This window comes from Sarcophilus harrisii, chromosome 3, assembly GCF_902635505.1.
Source record: "Sarcophilus harrisii chromosome 3, mSarHar1.11, whole genome shotgun sequence".
NCBI lineage: Eukaryota > Metazoa > Chordata > Mammalia > Dasyuromorphia > Dasyuridae > Sarcophilus > Sarcophilus harrisii.
The window spans coordinates 12,890,428-12,910,858 of NC_045428.1; the positions used below are offsets into that span (position 1 = coordinate 12,890,428).

General features: G+C 42.3%; 1 protein-coding gene across 1 annotated transcript in view; it reads left to right on the forward strand.

Annotated features, from left to right (window-relative positions):
- The first annotated feature begins 16,331 nt into the window (after positions 1 to 16,331).
- Positions 16,332 to 20,431, forward strand: part of ARHGEF26 (Rho guanine nucleotide exchange factor 26) — a 130,465-nt gene continuing 126,365 nt past the window's right edge. Inside the window, exons 1-2 of the mRNA XM_031957546.1 lie at positions 16,332 to 16,474; positions 16,872 to 18,093. Of these exons, the coding sequence (XP_031813406.1) occupies positions 16,960 to 18,093 (1,134 nt within the window). The 5' untranslated portion in view covers positions 16,332 to 16,474; positions 16,872 to 16,959. The remainder of the gene's footprint in view (positions 16,475 to 16,871; positions 18,094 to 20,431) is intronic.

The following is a 20,431-nucleotide window of genomic DNA, read 5'->3' on the forward strand; positions in this document are numbered from 1 at the left end:
ACATGAAAATGGCATTTTCCCTTCCCAAGTCTATTGGATATTGGATCACTATATTTCTGAGAAGACCCAAGTCTATCTTAGTAGCTCATCACACAATCTTGTTGTTACAGTGTACAATATTCTCCTGGTTCTGCTTACTTTACTCAGCCTCAGTTCTTATAAGTCTTTACAGACTTTTCTAAAATCACATTGTTCTTCATTTCTTATAGAACAATTGTTTTCCATTACATTCATATACCATAAATTTGTCTAATTACTCCCCAATTCATAGGCATCCACTCAATTTCCAATTTCTTGCTGCCCCATTTTGGCACATGGTGATTTTTTCCATTCCTTTATGATCTCTTTGGGATATAAGCCCAGTAGGAACACTGCTGAATCAAAGGGTATGCATGTTTGATAGCCCTGGGAATAGCATCAAATTGCTCTCCAGAATGGTTGAATCAGTTCACAACTCCATCAGCAATGTATTAGAGTCCCAGTCTTCCCATATCTCCTCCAACATTTATCATTACTTTTTCCCATAATCTTAGCCAATCCAATTGGTGTGAGGTGGTACCCCTCTAATCAATAGTAATTTAGAGCATTTTTTTTTACTATAGATGACTATAGACGGCTTTAATTTCTTCATCTGAAAATTGTTTAAATCTATTGACCACTTATCAATTGAGGAATGCCTTGTATTCTTAAAATTTTGATTCAGTTCTCTATGTTTTACAAATCAGATTTTTATCAGAAACGCTGACTGTAAAAATTGTTTCCCAGTTTTTTGCTGCCCTTCTAATTTTGGTTGCATTGGTTTTGTTTGTGCAAAATACTTTTAAATTTAAGGTAATCCAAATTTTCCATTTTTCATTTAATAATGTTCTCTCCTTCTGGCCATAAATTCTTCCCTTCTCCAAAGATGTAACAGGTAAACTATTTCTTACTCTTCTAATTTGCTTACAGTAACATTCTTCAGATCTAAATTATGAACCCATTTCAACTTTATCTTGGTATAGGGTGTGAGATGTTAGTCTGTGCTTAGTTTCTGCCATACTATTTTCCAGTTTTCCCAGCAGTATTTATCACTTAGAAAGTTCTTATTCCAAAAACTGAAATGTTTTGGTTTAACACATAGTAGATAACCATAATTATTGACTATTGTGTCATGTGTGCCTAATCTAGTTCACTGATCTACCACTCTTTCTTAGCTAGTACCAAATGGTTTTGATGATTAATACTTCAAAATACAGTTTTATGACTTGTACAGCTAGACTACCTTTCTTTGCATTTAAAAAAAAATAATGCCCTTGATATTCTTGACCTTTTGTTCTTCCAGACAAATTTTGTTATTGTATTTTTTATAGCTCTATAAAATAGGTTTTATGTTTTTTGTTTTTTTAGCAATAAGTAGACTCATTTAGGTAGAATTGTCATTTTATTGTATTACCTCAGCCTACCCATGAAACTACTTCAATTCTGCTTTGCTCAAAGCACAGTATCTTCTCTGAGGAGAGCAGTGTGGTCCTGTCCCAGTGTCTCCCATGCCATACAATCAATTCTAATGTTGTTAAGTGACACCTTGAGAGTATCCTTGTATTACTTTTTCTGACCACCATCTGAACACTTGCCCTGTCTGAGATCTCCATAAAATAGTCTTTTGCCAAGCATACATTTGGCATTTGAACAATATGGATGACCTAATGGAGTTGCACTCTCTGCAGTAGAGTTTGAAATGAAGGTCTAACCCAAATGGTGTCAGAGTCAGAGGAGATAAGGGGGATATGGATTCTGCCCAGCAGTCACATTTAGTGAGAAAGCCTGAAGAATGAATGGTCTGCTTGCTCCATTCCAAAACTCAATAATGATAGCAGCCAAAACACCATATGCTACAAGCAAAGAAATGACTTGACGGTGGCCTAGGCTGCCATGCCTAGAACTGAACTTGGTGGGAATGAATATTTAGTAGCAGCCAATTTATATTTAAGGCACTCTCTTCAAGGACAAATGCAGTAAGGGAGAGAGAACTCCCAGCCTGGGAAGTTTTATATTTGGGGTTTTATGATATATTCTTAGTAAAAATCTCACTGCAAAAGATATTTAATATTCAAGGATTATCACTAATAATGAGGAGGTGTCAATTTGTTAATTAATAATGGGGCAGTAATCATTGTGTTAACTGATACAAATTAAAAATAAACTGACAATTGATAGGGCAAAGGGAACAGTAAGTGGTAAAATTTGTTATCAGAGAGAGAGCAAATGGAGGGATGAAATTAAAGGGATTGCATTGGATGTGCCATAGAGCTGTACTAGAGAAAAATACCCCCAATCCCTATGACTCTGTGGAGGAGTAACCAGCTGAGCTCTGGAGACTCAACTACAACAATGAGCCAGGATTGAGAGAAAAATTCCAGCATCTCTATATACTACAAGGAAAAAAAAAACAAAATAAATTCTGTGTGTTGAATTGTGTCCAAATTTTTGTCACCCACTTCGGGGCATTCTTAGCAAATTTATTGGAATCGTTTACCATTTCCTTCTGCAGTTCATTTTACAGATAAGGAAACTGAGGCAAATGGGGTTAAGTGATTACCAGCTAGTACAAGTATCAGAGGCCAGATGTGAAGTGGGAAAGATGAGTTTTTTGACTCCACACCCAGCACTATATCCACTGTACCATCTAGCTGCCCAAAGGCACAGGAGAAGTTTTCATCAATAAAACTTATTAGGAGAAACATTATACCAAGGCTTCACTGCTCCAGTGCATAGAGAACTCCCAAATGGGGAAAGTTGTCTGCCAATTCTTGTCAGAAACTTGGTGGTCTTAGAGATTTTTAGACCACCAAGACATGAAGTGACTTGGCCAGCTTCACAAAGTCTTTATAAGTCAGAGGCTGAATTTGTGCCCAGGCTTTCAGGCTTCTAAAGCCATCTCTCTACCTACTAATCCACACCACCTTTCTTTTTAAAAAGAGAAGGAGGGAAAAAGCAAAACCACATTTCAATATGATTTACTGACAACAAAATTCACTGGATACAAAAAAAAAAAAAGCTTGACATTTTGTCCTATTTAGTGTAGCTGAGTGCTAAGGGGAATTATTTTTAAAATCATTCCCTCATTCCTACTACTATGTGATAAATGGTGTCACTTGGCAGGTTCTACTTCTCTGTTGATAGTTAGAAGAGCTGTGGTCCCTTCTTCTGGGAAGACTGAAACTGGGGAATCCTATGAGCTTAGAAGTTGAGGATAGAACGAGAGCTTAGGCATCAGTTCAGTACTAATAATGAGCCTCTGAGAACAGAGAAGCCAATAGTTTCCTTCAAAGGAGGAGCAAACTGATTGGAAAATGGGGGAAATGGAGCAGCTAAGCTTCTGAGCAGAGCAGTACTGAAATGTCCTTGTGAGTAACTGTTCTACTTCCAGTCTGGATGAGAGAGAGAGAGAGAGAGAGAGAGAGACAGAGAGACAGAGAAAGAGAGGGAGAGAGAGAGAGAGAGAGAGAGAGAGAGAGAGAGAGAGAGAGAGAGAGAAAGGGAGGGAGGGAGGGAAGGAGGGAGAAAGAGATTAAGAGAGAGAGAAGGGAGGAAGGGAGGAAGAAAAAACACAGAGAGATACAGAGAAGTAAAGAAAAAGAAAGAAAAGGGGAAAAAAAATGTGATGGAGTATCAAATAAATATTGTCTAGGTGTCCTCAGACCTTTAATTAGAATATCAGGATGACATAATCACTAGAGGGCATAGCTGAGTTATTCTTGAATGTTTATACAAGGACTCCCATGTCTGAAATCAATTCAGTAGAAAAAATATTTCATGTTTGAAACAATGTCCTCTGTATATTCATTCCCAAGAAGTTCAAATGTTTTATTTTTTTTAATGGTATTGAGATCAGCATCTGTCAGCACTCAGACAACCTTATCATTTGGGGTTTTAAATCTTATTAAAACTTTCCAATTTCCCACACCACACAAATTAAAGCACTACATAAGATACGACAACTCCTTTAAAGAAAGGAAATGTGGTGTGTCTTGTCTGCTTTGGAGTCCCATTCATATTAAGAATGCCTCTCAGTCTGGGAAACCCTACCTTTGTTTCTCCTGACAAGCATCAGTCATCAACACAGAGGTTTCCTTCTTGATACCTTTTTTTTTAATCTTCAGATTCTTTTTCATAGGAATCAACTTTCAAGAATTGTCTCTTTTCTTTGATGGGCTGTTCCCTATCACCCATGAAGCTGTAAAGTATTATCTGCTCTTCTGTTTGAAATAATCATTCTTAAAATTTTCCCACATAGATATTCTGCTCTGTTTCCTTTTTTATATTAATGATCTTGGATGGATTTAAGTGTTACTGGGGAAAAGGGGAGGAACAGATGCGTCTGTAAAGCAATCAACAATCAAAAATGTATTTAATGCATGCCTTTGAAAAGGTTTGGGAAATGTGTGTTCCAGGTTACACCCAAGAACAGTTGTCATGGGTGATTAAAGTCCTTAACAACTATTTTGTCCATTCCAATGAATATATCAAGAATTATCTATTGACCACTAATCTATACAGCCCCGTGCTAGGCACTGTAGGAGATAACAAAGCAAAGCAAGGCACAAAGCTGGCTTGAAAAGGCTTCTAAGTTAGTGGAAAAGGTGGGGTAGATTGGCATGGGGGAGGGAATAAGCATTTTTTTAAAGTACCAATTAAGTGCAAGATACTTTATAGAGATCATCTCATTTGATATATTATTGTGAAAAGTCATCACGTAAGAAAGAAATTGATGTCTTCAAAAGTGTAAGATCTGGGGTCAAAGGATCCATCTCTGAATTCTGGTTCTGCTGGTACTACTTGTGATCCTTTGGGCAAGCCACTGAATCACTTTGGGCCTCAGTTTCCACATCTGCAAAATTAAGGAGTTGGAGCAGATGAGTTTTAAGGTCAATTTTCTGCTCTAAATCTATGATCAAATGATGCTGTGTACTTTCCTGCTATATCCTCTCCCAGTCTACTCCAGCCAGATGCTTCCACTTAACCATGCTTATAAACCCCAGGCTAACCAAGATTAAAGATTGACTCCTCCCTTCCTGGAGCACACATACAAGTGCTTGATCTTTTAACCCAGTGAACATGGAATCAGATGCTGTTAGAACTTGGATAACAAAAGGAAGCACATCCCAATTCCATAGATAGTAAACTCCGAGGTTCACAAATCCTTTTCTCAGAACAATCCTGTGAGGCAAAGATTAAGTCCCTTAATTCCATTTTACAGATGAAAAGATTGATGTGCTGCATGATCTGCCCTTGGTCACATAGCAAGTGAGTGTCACAGATGAAATTTGAAACTAAGTCACGTGCACCTGACTCATTCACTCTTTGCAATGCACCTTGAGGAACAGATTATCCAGTTTCTTAATTCTATAAGTGGGAAAATCGAGATCTAGATGAATTATGTGACTTGCTTGAGTTCACACAGCTACTAATTCCACTGAAGCAAAGATTTGACTAGGGTTTTTTGACCACATTTTTTCACTATCCCCCTTGTAGTTGGTGGACCTGAGAAAATTAAGGAAGATTAAGAGATCAGGTTTTTAGAAAGGTAATCAATATGATCAGTCATGTCCCTATGAAAAATAACAATGAATTAAGAGCGATGAGACAGCTTCCATAAACCCTTAATAAATCTCTCTCTCTCTCTCTCTCTCTCTCTCTCTCTCTCTTCTCTTACTCTCACTCTCTTTCTGGCTCTGACTCTCACTCTTCGTTTCCCTCTTTCTTTGTCTCTCTGAATTTGTCTGAATGCATCTTTCTCTGTCTCTGTTTCCAAACAGAGGGTTTGGGGTTTGTAACCCCAAAATTAGCCCAGAAGGTAATTGTAACAAAAATAGAGAAATAGTAGCATTCATGAATTGATTGAATCTTAGAAAAATCAAACATCATGGAGGATGATGGTATCAAGCAAAATGGTGGCCTCCAAGAATGGCAGAGCAGCAGCTTTGGGGAAAACATAAGGCAATGGGAATGGTGTTAATTGAAAAGTTTGAGGTGTTTGGAGAGTTTGCTGACAATGGAGAAGTCACAGTAAAATGGGACTGGAGGTAGAGCCAGAGACGTGAATAAGCATTTATTAAGCATCTATTATATACCAAGTGAAATGGCTCAGAGGATGACAGAGCCTTGAGCCTGGAGTTCAAATCTGGTCTCAGACATTTATTAGCTGGGTGATCATGAGCAAGTTACTTAATTCTGCTTGTTTTAATCTAATGAAGAAGGAAATGGCAAATCACTGCAGTATCTGCCAAGAAAACCTCATAGACTCTATGGGGTCACAAAGAGTCAGACATGACTGCATGACTGAACAACAACCATGTGCCAAATAAAATGGTGCCAAATGATTAGAGATTTGCAGAAGGAAAAAAATAACTATACTATGTGCATGTAAAAGAATATTATCGAGTGAAAAGACTATAAAGAACTCAGAGAATTGAGATTTTTAAAAACAGCAGAATCTGGAAAATTACATCCATGAAGACTTCCATAATGCAAATGAAAACAGTACCAAAACTCAGATTAAAGCAATGATGGGCATTTGCTCTAGAGAACAGATGATGAAGGCTAGCTTAGGTGGTTCAGTGGCTAGAGTGCCAGACCTGGAGTCAGGAATGCCTGAATTCAAAGCTATGAGTCTTCGGGCAAGTCACTTAATCCCGCTTGCCTCATTTTCCTCATCTGTAAACTAAATTGGAGAAGGAAATGGCAAACCATTTCAGCATCTCTGCCAGGAAAACCTCAAATGGAATCTGAAGAGTTAGAGCTGACTGAACAACAACAAAACAGATGATGAACCACGCCATCTCCTCTTAGGAAAAAGGAGGTAGACCAGCAGTTTGGAATGTTGCATACATATGTACATAAAAACAAATATATATATTATGTGTACATATATACATACACACAATATTTATGCACATACACATTTATTTATGTGCTGTCAGACACGGTGACTTTAAGATTGGCTTGGCTATCTTAATTTTCTTTATTACAAGGGAGTGTTCTACCCATTAATCTCTGGGTAAATGACTAGAATAAAGAGAAAAAGTCATCCATAACACTTTTTTTTTTTAATGGAGTGAGTATTTGGGAGGAGGTAATATAGGCATACAATTTATACATTAGGTGGAAAAACAGGATGATCAAGATTGAGGAGCTAGTGAAATAGGAAGCAGCCTCCCATGATGGGTTTGGCAGGCAGAAATTCACCAGGAAGGAATCTGGATAATTTATTAGGCCTAGAATTTAAAAGAGAATTTGGAATATTGAGATTTGGACACACCATTTCCTTCTTCTGCCTGGAGAGGGGGTTTTCTGGTCTCAAGTAAGAAGGGGAAAGCGGGAATAGAAAAATGAGGGCATCTCCAGGTAGGCAGTACCAAGGTATCTAACCATTGTTTTAACCATTTCTTCTTTTGCTCAGTTCCAGGGTACATTGTGTGGGGACTCCAGTTGAATGGGTATGGGCCTCAGTTTTCTCACCTGCAAGTTCCCTTTATTAGTGAAATCAAAAGTGTGTTCTTTATCCCTTTAATATTTACAAAGTGTTTACTTTCACTGTAAGGTAGTAATTCTTGTATCATTACAGATTATAGATTAGGAAACTGAGGTTTAGATAGGAGAAGTGAATTACCTACAGTAATCAAAAAGCTAGCAAATTGTAATGATTTAGGACTCAAATTCAGAAATCCATTGGGAGCATATCTATCAAGATTTCACCCAGGGGCTCTCTCATACTCTTTGCAGAAATAGATTTAAATAATTGCTCATGGGTAGATAAAGTCAATATAACTAAAAAAAAAAAAAGACAATACTAGATATATTGATTTCCTTATTCAGTGATATTCCAAATTATCAAAGGAATATTTTATATAGCTAGAAAATATTCTAAATTTGTACAGAGGGAAAAAGATCAAGAATCTCAAATGTAATAATGAAAAAAAAAAGTAGGAAATAAAGAGTTACTTCAGTACTAAATCTTGAACTGTACTACAAAGCAGTAATCATTAACATAACTGGTTGATTGGTACTGGTAGAGAGACAGACAGACAGAGACAGAGACAGAGAGACAGACAAACAGACAGAGATTCAGAGAAACAGAGACAAAGACAGAAAGAGAGACAAAGATAGGGAGACAGAAAGAGACAAACAGAGACAAAGAGAGACAGAGATAGGGAAACAGAGACAGAGAGTCAGAGACAGGCAGACATACAAAGAGACGGAGAGACAGAGACAGACAGACACACACACACACACACACACACACACACACACATGCACAGAGAGAAAGAGAGAGGAGAAAGTTCATAATGTTCAACAAAATTAAAATTTTTAGTAACTAAGGATCAGATATTGATTGAGAAAGACTGTTGGGAAAACTAAACAGTAATTTGGCAGAAATTAGGTTTAGGCCAACATCTCACAAAGTCCAGACAGACACACAGCGTAAACATGAAAGGTCACATCATAAACAGATTAGAGTGCAAAGAACTTTTCAGACCTAGAAAAAAGTTCACAATTATCTAAAAACTAGAGAGAAACACATGAGTAAAATGAACAATTTTAGTTAGATACTATTTTAAAGGTTTTAAACAAACAAATCAAATACAACAAAACTCAGATGAAAAAAGGATAAGTTGGGGGGAAATCTTTACTATAAATTTCTCTGATAAAGATCTCATATTTAAGATGTTTTTTAAAAAAAAAAACTATTCAAATTTCTAAACCAAAGAGCCATTTTACAATAGATAAATGTTCAAAGGTTATGAACAGATAGTTTTCAAAAGAAAAAAATTAAGCTACTCAGAACCATATAAAAATGTTATAAATCATTGTTGTTGTCCATTTTTAAAGAAAACCAAGGGTATCAGTAGATGAGGCAGGGTTGCAATCATCAACCTCACTCTCTCTTCCAGCTATAAAAGTGCAATGGCAAGATAAAGCTCAAGATGACTAGTGCTGGCCCAGGATGCCTTGGATGACCTCAGCAGCTTCAAGCCTGACCAAGCTCTAAGCCGGCCACTTCCTGCTTCAGCCACCCCCATGGCCATTGGAACAAATTGTTCTCATCTGTCTTACTGTGGAGAGGAAATGTTGTTTGGAGTAGCCATCCCTCTACCTCACCAATGGGTCTGAGGCCTATTGGATTCTTTCAGTCTGGTTTAGCCTGCCTGTCAAGACAGTTTTACCAAGGTATGGCTGCTATGTACGCCATAGCTTCTTGGAGCCACAGGTGAGAATCAGGTGAGAAGTGGACTCCAAAAGTGGATGAGCAACCCTGAAAGGGCTCAACAAGTCCTCAAGCCAGAGGTGTCAGTTGTCCCTAAATATAATTACTAATTACAGAGATGCAAATTAAAACTTTAAGGTTCCTCCTCATGCCTACCTCTCAGCAAACATGACAAGGCAAATACTGGAGGAGCTGAAAGGGGGGAAATTATACTAGTGCACTTTTGGTGGGGTTGAGAATTGGTTTAGTCATTCTGGGAAAAAATATGAACCATGTACAGGAAGTTACTGAAAATGTATGTACCCACGGAGTTAGCCATTTCACTTCTGGGTCTAAATCCCACCTCAGACACTTCCTAGCTGTGTGACTCTGAGAAAGCTACTTAATCTTGTTTGCTTCAGTTTTCTCAGCTGTAAAATGGGAGTAATAATAGAGATGCTGTGAGGATCAACATCAAAATGATATAATTGTTCTGGAAAGCACCTATATGCTCAAGAATATTTGAAGTATCTTTTTTCATGGTAACTAAAAACTGGAAATGAAGATTATGTCTTCCTAATAGGAAATGGTTAAACAAAATGCAATAGAATATTTGTATACCTAAGGAATAATGAAATGAATAATTTCAGAGGAAATTGGAAAGACCTCACCGTTGATAGAGAGCAAAGTGAATATGAGAAAAACAAACATGTTTAGAGAAACTGGTTGCTCTGATTTAGGCTTCACTTGATAATCATAATTACAGGGTCATCAAACAAAGTTTTCTCTGTTGTTCCATTGGTCAAGGGAGCTCATAGAATTATAGTAAAGACATGAGATTCATCATGTTACAGGACAGTCCTTAAGACTGCCCTCAGCTCTTCCAAATGAAATCCTATTTACTAGCCAATAAATAGCAAATAGGGTGGGATCTTGTGTTTTCTGCATGTTTTAATCAGTGATATTAGTCAGTCCTCAAGCATTTATTAAATAAACACTTACTATGTTTCATGCACATATGCTAAGTGCTTGAAATACAAAAAAACATAAAAACTCATTCCCTTCCCACAAGGCACTCCCAATTAAGTGGAGGAGAGAACATGCAAATAATTAGGATCACACAAGTATATATATCATGTAAATAAAAGAACCTCAGAGGAAGGCCCTAGGAAGGGAGCTCTTGGGGAAAGTGATGGAAAATAACGATTTTGAAAGCATGTAGGGAAGTCGGAAAGTAGAAGAAGAAAGAAGAAAAAGGTACATTTCCAGGTATTTGTGTAAAGATGTGATCTTCTCACATTCCCATTAAGTATCCCCATTAAAATGGGAAAATTTTCTTATAAAGATTCTTTAGAAATGAGACAATAAGATGGCTTTTTTCATGCTATTAGCGTTTATGGGGATTTTTCCTAATGTTTTGGTATCTCCTCTCTTTCAGTTATATTGAGACTCTCCTTGAAAGCTCTGAAAACAGAGGTAGAGACAGAGAAAGAGAGAGACAAAAACAGAGAGACAGAGACAAAGAGGGACAGAGAGACAGAAAGACAGAGAATCAGAGACAGACTGACAAAGAAACAGAAAGACAGAGACAGCAGACAGACAGACAGACACACACACACACGCACGCACAGATGTTCTGATTGAGTTGCTCTTCCCTGCCTTCATTTACTTCAACCGACATCTGCTTCTTCATAGGATCTATGACTAAAGTAATTGAAAACAGTGTTCTCATTTATGTTATTATGACAGTCAAAAAAAGATGGGGCTGAAAGCTTTCAATGCGTTTTGCCTCTGGTGCCTTGACAAGGTGAGAACCCTTTTCAAGAGAATCAAAGAGGATCAGAAGGGTGTGTGAACAGTCTAGATACCTCCTGGAATTGAATAAATGCATAATATGAGAGACTGGGTCACTAAATAATTGGCAGAAGTTATTCCCAAACCAGAGAGAGAGACTTTCAACTTCTGGATTTGGGACGTCAGCGTTAACATTCCCAGCATGCCTCTGAGAAGCAAAGGAGAATGGAACTGTGACTGTGAAGGAGGTAGCAGTCATTCACTCTATAGTGACTGATGCAGGCATCTTAAGAGCCGAACATCCAGATTGAGGGAAGTTCCAAGGAAAAAACAATCATATTTTTCCCCAATTTCTCCTCCTGATTCTTGTCTAGCTACAGACACTATAACATAATCTGCTGTTTCATTACCCATTTTCAGTAAATGTATTTTGCTTTAATGACAAAGAGATCAGGGGTTCACTAGATATAAATGCAAGGTTAGACAGAGAGTCCTTTCTATGTCTAGAGGTTCAGAATTTTCCTTATTGGGGGCTAAGGGCAATTATGACAGATCTCAGAACATTTCATCTAAAATAAACTCTCTAAAGCTGAAGATGTGGGAACCATTACAATGATCCCTAAGCTTAAAATGAGCTAATTATGAGCTTAAAATGAGCAGAGTATTACATGTTTAACTATTCTCTTGGGCTCATCCTCCTCTCTTTATTCCACACCACTACCAGCCACAATTCTCTTAATCACTGCTTTCATGTCCCTACTCTTTGCATACCATCAGAAGTCTCCTTTCGAAATCTCATAGCAACCACACCTTAAGGACCTTAACAATCTGATCACAACATCCCCCCCCCAAAAAAAAACCTTATCTCCAAGACCCCATGTGAACTCTTTCCTCAAGCCAGAATAAATGACTCACTCTTTTATTAGCACCCCTCAGTTATCCCGACCTCTGTACCTCTAGGCTGTATCTGCTCCTTGGAATGTTCCCCACCCCAACTGCTTTTCACAGAAGTGAAATCACAGAATTTCAGAACTAGAGGAGATGCTTAGTGGCCACCTCATTCAACCCAGACACCAAAAAAGAAATCCCATTAAAACAAAGAAGATCACATAATCCAGTAGAACCACCTTCTCCATTCCACTCCAAGACAAATCATCCCACCACCTCCTGAAACCAGCCATCCCAATTTGGAAAGGCACTAATTGTTAGGGGAAAAAAATTTTTTTTTTCTTGACTTTGTCACTTAATCAGTCACTTTTCAACTTCGTAGACATTGCTTGTGATTCTACCATCTGATGTCAAATGGAACAAGGCTAAGTTCCATAAGAGAATCCTTTTCTTCAACATCCACCTTAAGTTCCATCTCATTAGTGAAACCTTTACTTCATCTCCAGAGCTTATCTTAATAATATTCCTTAACTTTTCCATATATCTATCTTAGTTCTCCAATCGGCTGCAAGCTCCTTGAAGGCTTAACTTAGTCACTTTGTGCTTGTCTGATATTACCTGAAGAGTGGTCCATAGAAGCATTCATTGGAAAAATGAATCCCTGGCTTATTAAAAAAAAAAGAGTGATCACATGATCGCTCAGTATTGCCACTTGAATTATGGCAACATAATACCATTCTACATCATAGGAAAGTTTAATGGATTCACTTTGGTCACATAAAATCTTTTAACAATATCATGATAATAAATGGTAATATTTGTTTTTAAATGAATATATGATTAGATTTAACATATATTTTAACATATTTAACATGTATTGGACCACCTGCCATCTAGGGGAAGGGATGGGGGAAAGGAAGGGAAAATTTGGAACAAAGTTTTGCAAGGGTCAATATCGAAAAATCATTCATGCATATATTTTGTAAATAAAAAGCTTTAATAAAAAAAAGATTAAAAAATGAATATATGTTATTCTTCCTCCATCAGGAAATAAAGGATTGATTTTTTTTTCTATTTTAAAAGGCCCAAATAAATCTTTAGTTTTGAGTTTTTATAGACACACATGGAATAAATATGACCTTCCAGAACATAGAAGCCTTTGTTTTTGGCTCAGAGATATTATTGATGTTAATATAATTGACAATTTATTTTGTAATCTCCTGTCAATGATATTTTACATTGTAATAAACAATCATTGAGTTCAATTGAGAAATTTTTATATGGCGAACTAAATGGTTGGTGGGAAGGCTTCTAGACAACATGGAACAACAGTCACTCTCCGACCACATAAGGAGTTTTTGCTTAAAAGCAAATCTGATTTCCTATTTAATGAGTCGTACGGAAACAAAGAAGTCAACAATTTAAACATACTATGCCAGATTCTCATTTTGATGGGGGATCCATCCAAAGAATTTTGATCCTAATTAAGTTTAAATTAGCCTCCTGTGATCCATATTTCTATACAACCAATTTAAACATTGGAGATTTTTGCTGCTCCCCTCCAAGGCAATTTGAAAACACTTTTGTGTTTTTCTTTCTTCCTTCCCCTTTGCCAGCTTTCCAGTAAAAGTTAAACAGCTCACAGAATTTCTGGGTCTTTTCCCTGAGAACAATGTTCTAATCACTCATTCAGAGGCTGTAGCGGATGCCTAGTACAACATCCCACTGGCCTTCGGGCCTTCAGCTTTTTTTAGCCCGTTAGTGAATCTTGAGCATGTTAAAGTGGTTGCTAGGTATCTGTTCTCAACCTGGGAAAGCATTTTCTAAAGTGGATTACGACTGTATCGGATGGTGTAGTTTGGTAGTTAGCTCAAACTCATGGGGGCGAAGCTTAATTCTATTACCCCTTTGGGGTAATTTGGGGCAAATCTCAGTCCAAATTATAACAGGAACATTATCTTTTCTAGCCAACTGCAAGACCAGCACAGGACCACACAAAACAAGCGATCACTGACTTGGAAAAGTCCAGTACATACAAACCTAATGTGGGGGAGGCAAATTGTCAAGGCGGTAGGCATGAGACACGGAGTAAGAAGGGTTCAAACCTCTCCTCTGACACTTTCTGGCTATATGACCTTAAATAATTCATTGAATACCTTCTCCCATTCCAGTCTGTTTTGTTATCTATAGAAAGGGATCATAGCTGGGCCACGAACTTCACAGGGTTGTTTGAGGCTTAAAACAATAATAAATGGACGTCTTTTTCTTTTCAAGATTTTAAAAATAACACAAAGACGAGACCTGAAAAAACTATATATTATTACTTATTGTTTACATCCACCTGATATATACAGAAGAAAACTTGAAGATAGGATTATATTCTGTGGCACCGATTTCTGATTTCTCTAGAACCTGAGAGCATGTAACAGAATTTATTTTTATTACTAGTATAAGCATGTACTAGCTACTCAAAGGTAATGTCTGAACTGAATTTGGAAGAAAATTGGGGCTCTTCTGAGGCACAGGGGAAGGTGAATTTCAAACTTAGGGACGATATCTGCAAAGGAACAGAGATTGATAAAAACAAATGGGGCAGAGGAACAGCCGAAAGACAAATCTGGTGGACGGAAGAGTGTAGGAATGAATAGGAAGAATTTGTAAGGATGGAAAGGTAGGTTGAAGTCAGGCTGTAAAAAGAAGAGTTAGAATTTGATCCCAGAGGTGAGAGAGACCCATTGGACTGTCTTGGGTCAGGGAGCTTTAGGAGTAAAGTTGACTTAAAGATTCACTGGAGAGGAGAGAGGCTGGAGTTAAGGATAAAAAGCAGGGCCATTGATGTGGCCATGATAAAAGCAATGAGAGGTTGAGGTGAACTCTTGAGATATTTGGACAGAAGGGGGCAGAAAGGTGCAAGAGATTCTAGGAGGGAGAATCAATGAGAGCTGACAACTGATTGAGTATGTGGGGGAGAAGGGAGAAGGAGGTGTGGAGATGAAGGTTATGAACCTAACTGCAATCTTCCTGACGCGCCTTCATCAGAGAGAGAGAAAAATTTGAAAGTCCACTTGTCTTGTGTGAGCCTTTCCCCCACACCCAACCCCCTTCTCCTTAGATCAGCTTTTTCTTTGTGTGTGTGTGTGTGTGTGTGTGTGTGTGTGTGTGAGTGTGTGTGATCTGGAGCCTTTTGGCAGGCGGGGGAAGCTGATGGATCTCTTCTTAGAATGTTTAAAAATAAATACAATTCTTAGGATTATAATTACATGAATTATAATGAAACTATAAAAAATTTTAAAAAATCCAGATCAAGTGAGGAAAGGTCTTAAAATCTGAAAACCCAAATTTGTATTTAACACAGGGCTGGTCACAATTTATGGAGAGTTAGAGAAGCCGGATGGTGAAGGGCCGGCTAATCCCGAAGCCACTGGCCTGGAGCAGTGTCCCATCCCATCCCTGCATCCCAACCAAGCCGGACGTTTGAGAAACGGAGGGCAAAAAGCTTCCTTAAGATTTCAGTAAATGGCCCATAAGCGGTGGCTCACACACCTACATGCACACACCTACACAGGTCACACTACACACACACACACACACACACACACACACACACACTTCTTGGTCACGTGTTGGAGGAAGTCTTTTCTCTTCCACGCCGTCTCCTGTCTAAGTTAGGATTCCGAAGTTCCCCATCGAGCTCACTTCTACTAACTGGGACTCAGTTTCCCCATCTACAAGACCAGGGTTCGGGTTAGCTGTCCCTTCCAGCTCTCCATCAGTGATCGGAAGGGGAAATCGAGGAAGCCATCAGCCCCGAGGCGCGGGAGGGAAGGCTGCCCCTCGGCACCCCCCGCAGACGAGGCCATCCAGCCCAGGCAGCTGAGGTCTCCCAAAACGAGCTCTTTTCGGGAGCCGAAACCCAGTTACTCCTGCGCCTAATCCGCGAAGGGCTCCCTCGGGTTCTTCCCGTCTCTCTGTCTCTCCGGCTCCTGGGTCTCTGCCGGGTCTCTCCTCTTTTATCTCTTTCTGTCTTATCTCGCGGTCTCCGTCTCCCTCCTCCCTCTCCCCTCCCCTCCCCCCGCTCCGGCCAGCCCTGTCCCGGACCCTTTCAGGGGATCCCGAGGCACCGAAGCGGCCACCGGGGGACCCCCTCTCCCCGACGGGGCGGCCGCACCCAGGCCTCCTCTGGACGGTCCGAGGGGCTCTGGGCTGCCTGGCCCGGCCTCCTGGGGATCGCAGCGCTTTCCCCGCGCCCTTGCCAGCGGCCCGGCCTGACCTCGGGCCCGGCCTCCCCTCCCCGCCCCGGCTGCTCGCTTGTCCTGCGGGTGGAATGAAAGCCCCCTCCCCCGAGCTGGAGCCAGGCCCGGCTGGCCGGGTCCGGGGGCGGGTCCGGGGCGGGGTCCGGCCGTCGGGGGCGGGGGGAGGGCGGGCCCACTGCACGGGGGCCGGGCCGGGGCTCCGGGGCGGCTCTTGGCTCCCGCCGTCGCCTCAGCCTCCGCCTGGGCTGTAGTCCGGGACCCGGGCCACCCACCGGGCAGACGGGCTCGCCGGGGCTCGGAAGCCGCTTGGAAGGTAGGTGCGATGGCTGCTGCGCAGTCCTTGCGGGAGGAGGAGGGGGCGGGCGGGTGGTCGTCCCGGTAAGGAGTGGGAGGGAGGACTCCTACCAGGGAACATTTCCCCCGGGCAGAGTGAGATCCGCTCCTGGGGTGGGTCCTCGGCGTCCCCTCCCCCTCCCAGCGCTCTAGGAAGGGGGCGAGGGAGGAGGGGGCTGCGGAGCTGCTTCCCTGCTCGCCCCCGCCCCTCAGCTCCCTGGGCGGCCGCCGCTCCCCCTTCGGCAGCCCCGGGATGGCGGTAAAGTGAAGCAGCTCTCCCTCCCCGTCCTCCCCCCGGAAAAAAAAAAGGGGGGGGTGGGGGCTGGGCTGCTGCCCCCACTCGAGGGCTACCTCGCTCACTTCTGCCTTCTCCTCAGGAGACGAGAGCCCGGCCCGGCCGACTGCGGTGTCCCCCCTCCCGGGCCCTGGCGCCCCGCTCCTTCGGGGCACCCACGGGGGTCCGTGATGGAGCGCGGCCGCGAGAGCGAAGTGGACTTTTCGAGCCACGGCAGCGTTGCCCCTTTATGGAGGAGGCGCTCCACCCCGCAGCCCCAGCGGCTGGTCCGGAACAAGCCCCGACCCCAGTCCTACCAGAACCCCACGGGGCTGCTCATCACCGATTTCCCCGTGGACGACAGGGGGGCGTTCACAGGGAAGGAGCCTTCCCACACCGGGAGCATCTCTTCGGCTTCCCCTTCTCCATCCCCATCTCCGGACCGCAGGATGCTCCCGAGGAGCCCCCTGCTGTGGTGCCCGAACAGGGGGCCTGTGGCCAACGGGAAGGCTCACTCTCTGGATTTCAGAGCCGTGTCCCCGAGGCTGCGGGCCGACAAGTCAGCCCACCTCTATCCGAGGGGGGCCGGCCCTTCTCTGAGCTGTCCGGGACCCCCAGACGCTCAGGCCAAGCACCCCCAGAGGACTGCCAGCGCCTCCATCCCGAGGAGCCCTGGCGACGAGCTGGGGGCACTGAGCGCCAGCACGGGGGCTTCGCTCAGCGCCTCGGTGCCTGCCCTCTCCCCCTCGCCACCCAGCCAGCCTGCCCTGTCCCGCTCCTCACCCAGCCAGCCTGCCCTCTCCCGATTACCACCCAGCCAGCCTGCCAGGGAGCCGGAGAGGGCGCCTGGGAAGCTCTCGCCCTGCCCCCCGAGGACTCCCCCCGAGCCGAAAGTGGCTCTCCAGCGCCTGCCTTCCAGCCCCGAAAAGCCCGTGGTGATTCTGAGCACCAACAGCCCGGCGGCCCTCAAAGTGGGGAAGCACCAGATCATCCCCAAGGGCTTGGCCTCGGACATTAAGATCAGCAAAGGCAGCGCTCCCAGCTCCGAGCCCCACAAGAGGCTCTTGAAGGTCCGCAGCCTGCTGGACCCCATCAGCGCCCCGCTGGTCCCCGCCAGCGACGCCGAGGGGGAAGCCGACAGCGACTTGGACAGCCCGGGGTCCCTGCGGAGAGCCCTGAGGTCCACGTCCTACCGCAGGGCCGTGGTGAGCGGCTTCGACTTTGACAGCCCTGCCAACTCCAAGAAGAAGAACCGAATGTCCCAGCCGGTCCTCAAAGTGGTCATGGAGGACCGGGAGAAGATCTCCAGCTTGGGGAGGATTAAGGTGAGTGAATGAGGAGGAACTGGCCACATGCCCAAAGTGTGTGAGTGTGTGTGTGTGTGTGTGTGTGTGTGTGTGTAGTGTGCGGATGTATGCTTGTGTTTCTGAGGTGTGTGTATGTTTATTTATGGATATGTGTGTGGATGTGTTTGTTTCCGTAAGATGTATGTATATATGTTTGTGTGTATGTATATGTGGTGTTTGTATTTGTGCTGCGTGTTTTTGGTATGTGCACATGCATGTGTGTTTATTGTGTGTGTTTGGTGTGCATGTATGTGTTTGTGGTGTGTGCATGGTATGTGTGTGATGCATGTGTTTATGTGATATGTGTTTGTGTGCATGTGATGTGTGTGTGTTTGTGGTGTGTGCATGTATGTATGTATTTGTATGATATGTGTTTCTGTGTGTATGGTATATGTGTGTTTTTGTGTGGTATGTGTATATATTTACGGGGGTGTATATGTGTGTGTTTGGTGTGTGGTGATATATGTATATATTTGTATATGTGTTTCTCTGTGTATAGTGTATGTGTGTTTTTGTGTGGTATTTACAGGGTGGGTATATGTGTGTGTTTGGTGTGTGGTGATGTATGTATATATTTGTATGATATGTGTTTCTGTGTGTATGGTGTATGTGTGTTTTTGTGTGGTGTGTGTATATATTTACAGGGGGGTATATGTGTGTGTTTGGTGTGTGGTGATATTTGTATGATATGTGTTTATGTGTGGTGTATGTGTGTTTTTGTGTGGTGTGTGTATGTATTTACAGGGTGTGTATATGTGTTTGGTGTGTGGTGATGTATGATAGATGGATGGATGCTTACATGGGGATGTGATAAAACACTGTCAGCTTTTCTGGTTCAGCAGATGTTGGGCTGCACTCAGAGTGCAGAGTTGGGGTGGCCCCAACCACACACCCTCCTGCCCACTGCAGCCCACACTGGCAGCAGCAGAGAAAGAATACTTTGGAGCAGAAAGTTGCACACCCCTGTCTAACTCCATTCTGGAGCTCATGGGCAGAGTAGGGCTCTTTCAGCTTCAGGTGTGGACTTCCCAAAGTCAAGGCTTGCCCCTATCACCCTTCTCCCAATCAGTTCTAGTAGTCCCTGATTGCAGACTCCTCCATTTGGTCTTTACAACCCCTCCCGGCGGGCCCCGGCCCTCCCCCAAGCTGGCCTTCTTAGGGTTCCGTGTGCTTGCCATTCATATCTTCCTGTCTTTACCTGGCCATAATCCCTTCACTGCTCTCTGACCCCACCCCTGGTTTCCTTTACAGATCAGCTCTAACACCACATGCTGTTCAAGGCTTTTCCTCACGACCTTCCCCCAATTACCTTGTATTTATTTTTATATTTTTCTAGGTCTATAATTTCTTTTTTCTTCCTCTCCTCTATTTTTATGCTCCTAGGATGGCTGCTGGGACTTAGCTGCTGCTTGTCGGGAATTGTGCTCAGGCTTAGGGATGCAGAAACAGGTTCCCTCTGTTAGTGTTTGCATCCTAATAGAGAACCAGCTTGTGATGTAAAGTTACATGTGTGATAGCTACAAAATCATTTCTTTTAGAGGGGAAGGCGCTCATCAGTGTCAGTGGAATGACCTCCTGCAGAAAAGTAGGGCTTGAGTAGAATCTTGAAAAAAGGGGATGGGATTGATTCAGAGCTGAGCTTTGGCAAAGTGTGAATGGCAATCTGCCAAGGAGAAGCAGTATCTTGAGGTGTTGGGGGAGAGGGGAACTAGATCTACCAGGAGAAGGAAAAAAAATATGAAAGAATGAAGTCTAAAATGCGAGAATATTTGCAATTTAGATAGCCTCGGGTTCCGTAGGATACCCAACCTTCTGAAATACATCATTCTCACCTCTGCCTCTTAGAATCCCTAGTCTTAATTCAAATACCCTTTCCTACAAAAAAATACCATCTCCTTTCCTGCTCTCCCCTCCCTGCTGCCTTCACTCTTCTTCCCACCAAGTTATTGTCTATTTCTTTTCTATGTGCTTACTTTTCTATAAACCATTTTTTCCTATAGAATATAAATTTCTTGTAGGCAGGCCCTGATTCATTCTTCATTTTGCACGCTCAGTGCCTGGTAACACCTTAGTACAACCTTGTTGTTTCATTGACCACAATATTTGTCCCTGGCCATTGGAAAGTTGGATGCATGCACGAATGTGCACAATTCCAAGTTTTCCTGACTTGGCCAAGTCAGTGTTCACAGTCCCACCCCTAGGGAAATACTAACTCAGTTCTGTAGTGACTTCCTTCTGCCTGCTTTTCATTGTCTTTTTAATTACTGAATTATATAATTATCATTCAAAAATTATTCACTTCATTTCTCCCAAATAA